This window comes from Rhinolophus hipposideros (genome assembly GCF_964194185.1).
Source record: "Rhinolophus hipposideros genome assembly, chromosome: 11".
In the NCBI taxonomy this organism is placed as follows: Eukaryota; Metazoa; Chordata; class Mammalia; order Chiroptera; family Rhinolophidae; genus Rhinolophus; species Rhinolophus hipposideros.
The window spans coordinates 50,346,048-50,352,047 of NC_138057.1; the positions used below are offsets into that span (position 1 = coordinate 50,346,048).

The 6,000-nt window shown below is 53.5% G+C and overlaps 1 protein-coding gene across 3 annotated transcripts in view; it reads right to left on the reverse strand.

The window, feature by feature from the left end:
* The window catches only part of B4GALT1 (beta-1,4-galactosyltransferase 1), a 50,300-nt gene extending 46,936 nt beyond the window's left edge, over window positions 1–3,364 (reverse strand). Inside the window, exon 1 of one of the 3 annotated variants that reach the window (XM_081067044.1) lies at window positions 2,776–3,364. In XM_081067044.1, coding sequence (XP_080923170.1) covers window positions 2,776–3,187 — 412 coding nt within the window. In that variant the 5' untranslated portion in view covers window positions 3,188–3,364. The remainder of the gene's footprint in view (window positions 1–2,775) is intronic. The other 2 variants (XM_081067045.1, XM_081067046.1) reach the window with 2 other exon arrangements.
* Between the last annotated feature and the right edge of the window lie 2,636 nt (window positions 3,365–6,000).

Sequence of the window (6,000 nt, forward strand, 5' to 3'; positions counted from 1 at the left end):
CCCTCTCTGGGCTGGCAGTGCCAGCACCAGTCAAGTCACATTGAGCTGCAGCCAAATCTGGGCAGAGATAACATTCCGGGAAAAGAAACGCAATGCAAGGACACTGCTCCTCCCAGGCTGACTATGTCGCAGGCAAATACCCAGGAAAGGGAGCCTTATCACAGAGTTCAGTGAAGTAGATGCTGCACGGCCCCCTGAGGGCTGAGAGGACAACCTTTGAAGGCCTGATCTCCCTGGGAGAAATCCCTGGGGAACTTGTAGGAATCCTCAGGAAGGGCCCACCTTCCCCCTGCAGCACTCAGTTGGGCGGCCTCACACTAGCCCATGGGTGCGCCTGGGGCAGGGCCTACTATGGCTCTAAACACTTTGCCCTGCTCTATGTCACACAGATAGTGTAGACAGAGACAGGATTCAAACCCAAGTCTATCTGAAGTCAATTCCAAGGCTCTGATAAACCACAAAAAATCAAACAGTGACCCATCAATAGCTTAGTCTGGTGCCTGGCTCCTGAACGAAAAGCCATGCCCATTAGCTACCACCTACCGGCCAAGAGGGATCAAAGAATCTGGCCCAGACCCCTGGACACCAGAAAGTAGAGCCAAGTTGTGGAAAGGAACTGCAAGTAGTGAAAAGGCCACAGCTCTAAACCCCACGGACGCTTTCTCCCACCAACCTCAAAACCACCCCGCAAGGGCTTTGGTAGACACCTGCCCAGCTGAACAGATGGGCTCAACCACCCCCGCTCCCCCCAATACACACACAGCCCAGAGAGACTTTCAGCTTTCTGAAGGCCTTCTCCCAGCCAGGAACTTCTCCTCCGAGAGCTGCACCCAACCACTCAAACTTAAGGGCTCAGTTAAAATGAAGAAAAACCCTCTGCCTTTACTTTCTGGGGCTGCCTTAGCAAGCCACCTAAACAGCATGGTCCTGTGTCTGTCACACAAAGGCAGCCAAGCTAGAGAAGGCCCAGGGCCTTTCTCCTCACTCTCCAAAACTTTATCTCTCAGGAAGTCCCTTTGAACGGCAATTCAGAACACAGAAACACCAGTAACAGGTCACTAATCACTAGCAACACCATTACAAAACAAAGCAGAAGTGAGTAACCACAGTCTCTCACGCTTCATTGAAAAGACCCTACACCTCAAACACCAATCTAATGAACTTTGGGGTACTGTAATTTGCTAATTAATTTCTCTTTCGTTCTGCATAAAGTCCAGGCAACAATTAAAAACAAAAGGACAAAACCTGGCCCTTGGGATAAGAGGACTCACTCTCTCTTCCTTTTCTCAGACTCTCCGTGGGAGTCTGAGAAATGAAACTTTAAGTTGTCCTATTTGCAACATACTTAACATACACAATATCATTTAGTCCTAAAAGTAACCCTGTGAGTTAAGCGTAGACAACCCTGTTTTACACATGAGGAAGAGACGTTGAGAAACTCTACATCACCCACGGAGCAGCAGAGCAAAGATCTGACTTCATTGTGTAGGACTAATCTACTTCCCAATCAAGTCCAAAGGAATTCAATTTTCTGCTTTAAAAAAAAAAATCCCCCCTTATTACCACAGTTCATGTCTGACCAATTGCCAGAGCTTCCTCCCAAACTGGATATAAAAATATTGAAGTAATTATTGGAGAAATTGAGCAAGAGCATGTAGGAGGCCTACTCTGCCAGGGTTCTGTGGAAAAGTGTAAGCGTTCCTGTTGGCAGAATGCCTGCCTGCCTGCCTGCCTGCCTGCCTGCCTTTCAGGGCCCCTCACTCAGAACAACATTCTCTAAACCCTGGCCTTAGAAATGAGCAGCCACCTGTCTGATAATCTTGGGAGCAACCTGTGGCTGCCTTGGGCCTGACTGCCTGTGCATAAAAGGTCAAGGAAAGATCTGGGAGCAGGCTCAGCCTCCTCCTGACCTACTCACCCAAGCTGCAGACCATGCTGAAACACAGGCTGAAAGTTATGGTTCACATCCTCTGGATAAGATCATTGAGACTCCAGGAAGGGGACAACTCCGGAAAGGGACAACTCGGGTATGTTAACTTGTTATATTTCAGCCCTCCAATCCCCAGAGTATACGTTTTATATTCCCACAAACACCTATGGCTCCTGGGAGGGCCCAGCTCACTGAGGTTTGGGGAACCTACAAAGGCAGGAAGCAGGGGAGGAGGGCCGGCCCCAGGGCAGGGATCTATGCTGCGGAGGAACTGAACACAACGGTGACAGTTTACTGAGGGTTCACCCTCAGTGATGTAAACACTTGTTTAAGTCACTTGCCCGAAAGCTCAAGAAAAAAAGGTTAACGTACACTCAGGTGAGAGTGGTTCTATGGGAGACAGATGCGAACTAGGAGATCAGTTCCCTTCCCCACCGGAGGCCTCATCATCCGCCCCCCAAAATGGAGTGGGTTACCCCGGGCTGTCTTGTGATCCCCACCAGAATTAGCAGGGCGAAGCCTGCTCCAAGCCCTAGGCAGACTCAAACTCCAAAACTTCTTGAGGTTTGGGAAGTCTCCAAGGCCTTCTCGGGTTCTGGGACCAGCGGGGCCTGCGGCTTCCCCATACCGCCCCTGCCCCAGCTTCCAACAGGAATCCAAAGGGACTCACCTCCCAATCTCTCACCCCCCCCCCAGCCCGGAACCTCTGTTTGGGATTCCGGACTCTAATCCGGAATCGGTAGGCTGGCTGCCGTGGGAGAAGGCGTGGGCGAACGTCCGAGGGCCCCACCTGGGAAACCCGGTCGAGTCCCAGTCCTTGGACTGGCGCTGACCCGAGTCCTTACCGAGCAGCGGGGACTCCTCAGGGCAAGCGGGCAGCGACTGTGCTGTGATGGGGGACACTGGGGCCGACGTCAAGTTGCTCGCGGGGCCGGGGCGAGAGTCCGCGTCTGGGCTGGAATCGCCACCCGGACGCGGCTCGGAGGCGTCCAAAGACGGCGGCGGCGGGGCTGCCACTCGCGGCCCGAGCTCCCCGGAGGGCTGCCTGCTGGCGGGGGCGCCGTTGGAGCCGCCCTGTAGTGGTGTGGGGACTCCGACCAGGTAGGGCAGGCGGCTCAGGTCGCGGCCGGCCAGGTAGTAGACAAGAGTGACGCCAAGGTGCAGCGCGCAGACGGCCACGAGCAAGCGGCAGGCCCGCTGCAGGGATGCGCCGGGCATCGCGGCGCTGCCGCCCAGGAGCGGCTCCCGGAACCTCATCTTCCCGCCGCCGCTTTAAGAGGGGGGTGGGCTACAACCGGTAGGGCGGCCCGCCCGCGGGCCGCCGGCCAGGCGCTGCCAGACCACGGCAATGGGGGGAGGGGCCGAAGGGGAGTCGACCGAGCGCGGAGACTCGCGCGGGCCCTGCCGCGGAGCAAGGAGAAGTGCGCCCGAGGCGCGGGCGCGGGCGGGGGCGGGGGCGGGGCCGCCGGTAGGGGCGGGGCCGGGAGAGGGGTTTTCAGCTGAGAGCGTGAGGGCGGGGCCTCTGGGACGCGGATGGAGGGGCGGGGTCGAGCTGAGAGGGGGGAGAGGCCGGCGGGGCTGCAGGGGGCGGAGCCGTCTCGAGGGGGCGGCCGGAGCCCGCACCGCGCGGTGCCGAGCCCGGGGGCGCGCCAGCGATGCTGCCCCAGGTTCGGACTCGGACTCCGATGGTCAGCCGCGAACTGCCGTCCCCCGAGCCTTCGTCGTCGGGCTTCAGTCGGAGCAAGCCGCGCCTCCTCCTCCTCCTCCGAGCCGCCCTCGAGAGGCGCCGCCACTTCCTGGGATGCCCAAGGGCTGGGGTCTGGGCCTGGGCCTGCGATGCCACGGCAAAGAGGGCGGAGAAGAGAGCAAGCGGATCGCTGGCTTGAGGAGTTTGGGGGCCGTGGCGGCGTTCTAGCCGGTAGGCCTCAGTAGTCCTGGGGGGTCAGGAAGAGGGATGGAGAAAGGTTGTCCAGGAAACGGGCTTCGATGCCCGGCGGGAGGTCGGACAGCCTTGGAGGGATTCACTGGGACGTCCGGAAGCCGCTCCATTAGCAAGGCTAGGCCCCTCTACCGATGTAGGGGCTCACTTGCCGCCCTGCGGGGGGAAAAAAGTGGATGAGTCTTTGCTTCTCTCAGATAGCCCAAACCTTGTATCTCAGAGGCCCACCCAGCTCGATTTTGGGTGTGTGTGTTGCGGACGGTGCCTCTTCTGGTGCACCCCACCCCAGTGAGAATACACGCCTTAAGGAGGACGGTGGCAAGAAGCCTCAACAACTCCCAGGCCAGCATGCAGGAGGGAAGCAGCCGACTTTATTTAGTCTCCATGGGCCTGGACACAATCCTATGAAGCAGGAATTGTCCCCACTTTACAGATAAAAAGTTCAAAACTCAGGAAGGTTAAGTTTGCGCAAGATCCCACAGCTGTTAAGAGACAGGCAGAATTCTGGCTCCAAAACTTTTATTTACCACATGTGTACTCCTTGTTGATTCACAAGTAAGGGCTGGAGGCTGTGTGGATGAGAGACTAGGAAACTGAAGTCCCTTGGTTCAAATTTGACCCAGCGGACACTCCTCAGGCCCCACCTGGTGCCTGAATGAGGAGGGGCATTCACCCCTGAGAAGGATTCATGGAGGTGCTGTCATTTATGTGGATGGAGAAGCTGAGGGCTTTGGCAGCTAACTCTGCATTGGGGTCCAGGGGAAGGATAACAGATTGAGAGTTTATTGTATGCCAGTCAGACACATGCTTGTTCTATCTCATTTAATCCCAGCAATGCTGTGAAATAGGCGGTTGTTACTGTCTCCCATTACTCAAATGAGAAAACAGGCTCAGGAGTTGACTGATTCTTGGTTGTGATCATACAGAATCCACTTTCTTCACTTTGCTTCCTGGATTCCAGGCTTTCCTGATCTTCCTCACTTCACTGGCCACTCCTGTCTCTTTGGTAGGCTTCTCCACCTCTTCACCAGTTGTTGTAGGCTCCAGGCCAGGGTCCATGATGCTCTTTCCTACCTATACTTACTCCTTAGGGTTGATTTATACCTATATGCTGATGACTACATTTCTGTCTCCAGCCCAGACCTCCAGACTAATATTCAACTGCCTATCATACTGGCATCTCAAACTAAACACATCCTGCCCTCAACAACCTACTCCCTACATTCCACTCCCACTCTTACCTACCTCAGAGAATGGCATCATTGTTCATCCAGTTCCCCAGGCCCAAAACCTAAAAGGTATGCTCAGTGTGCTTCTCTTACTCCCAAATGACATTTCTAGGCCCTCAGCAAGTCTTATCAGTGCTACCTTCAAATCATCAGAATTCATCACTCACCAATTCTGCTGTAACCATTCTCGACCAAGCCTCCATCATCTTGGCCTACATTATATGGTAGCCTCCTAATTGGTCACCCTGCTTCTAACTCCTCCATACCCCCACCCAGTCTATTCTCCAAACAGCATCCAGAAGTGTTTATCAGTGTAAATCAGACCATGCTATTTCATTCAGAACAAAATCCAAATCTGTAGAAACCCTACCTGATCTGGTTCTTACCTCTTCCCCACCCTTATCTGTCACTCTCTACCTGCTTTAGCCACACTAACTGATTTGCTATTCCTTAAACTTGCCCTATTTCTTTCTGCCTCAAGGCCTTTGTACTTGCTGTTCACTTACCCTGAAATACACTTTCCCCATATTTCATTCAGATCACTCAAATGGCACCCTATGAAAGAGCTCTTCTTAAACTGCGCTATGTAGAATAGTTCCCCACCCAAATCTGCTTAAGCTGCTCGATTTTTTTTCAGAGCAGATACCACTCCCCAACATTATATATTTATTTATTGTTGTCTGTCTCCCTCATTAGAAGATCAGCTCCATGAGTGAGGAACTTTCTTATTTACTACTATATCCTCAGTTCCTAGAACTGAACCTGGCACATAGATGGCATTGAATAAATATTTGTTAAAATATCTGTTAAATGCATATTTTTGGTCATATTGATAATGTGGGAAATGGAAGAAAGAAAGAACTGTTGCTAAGTTATTTTAGAAAACCAAAGTCAACAGTTGT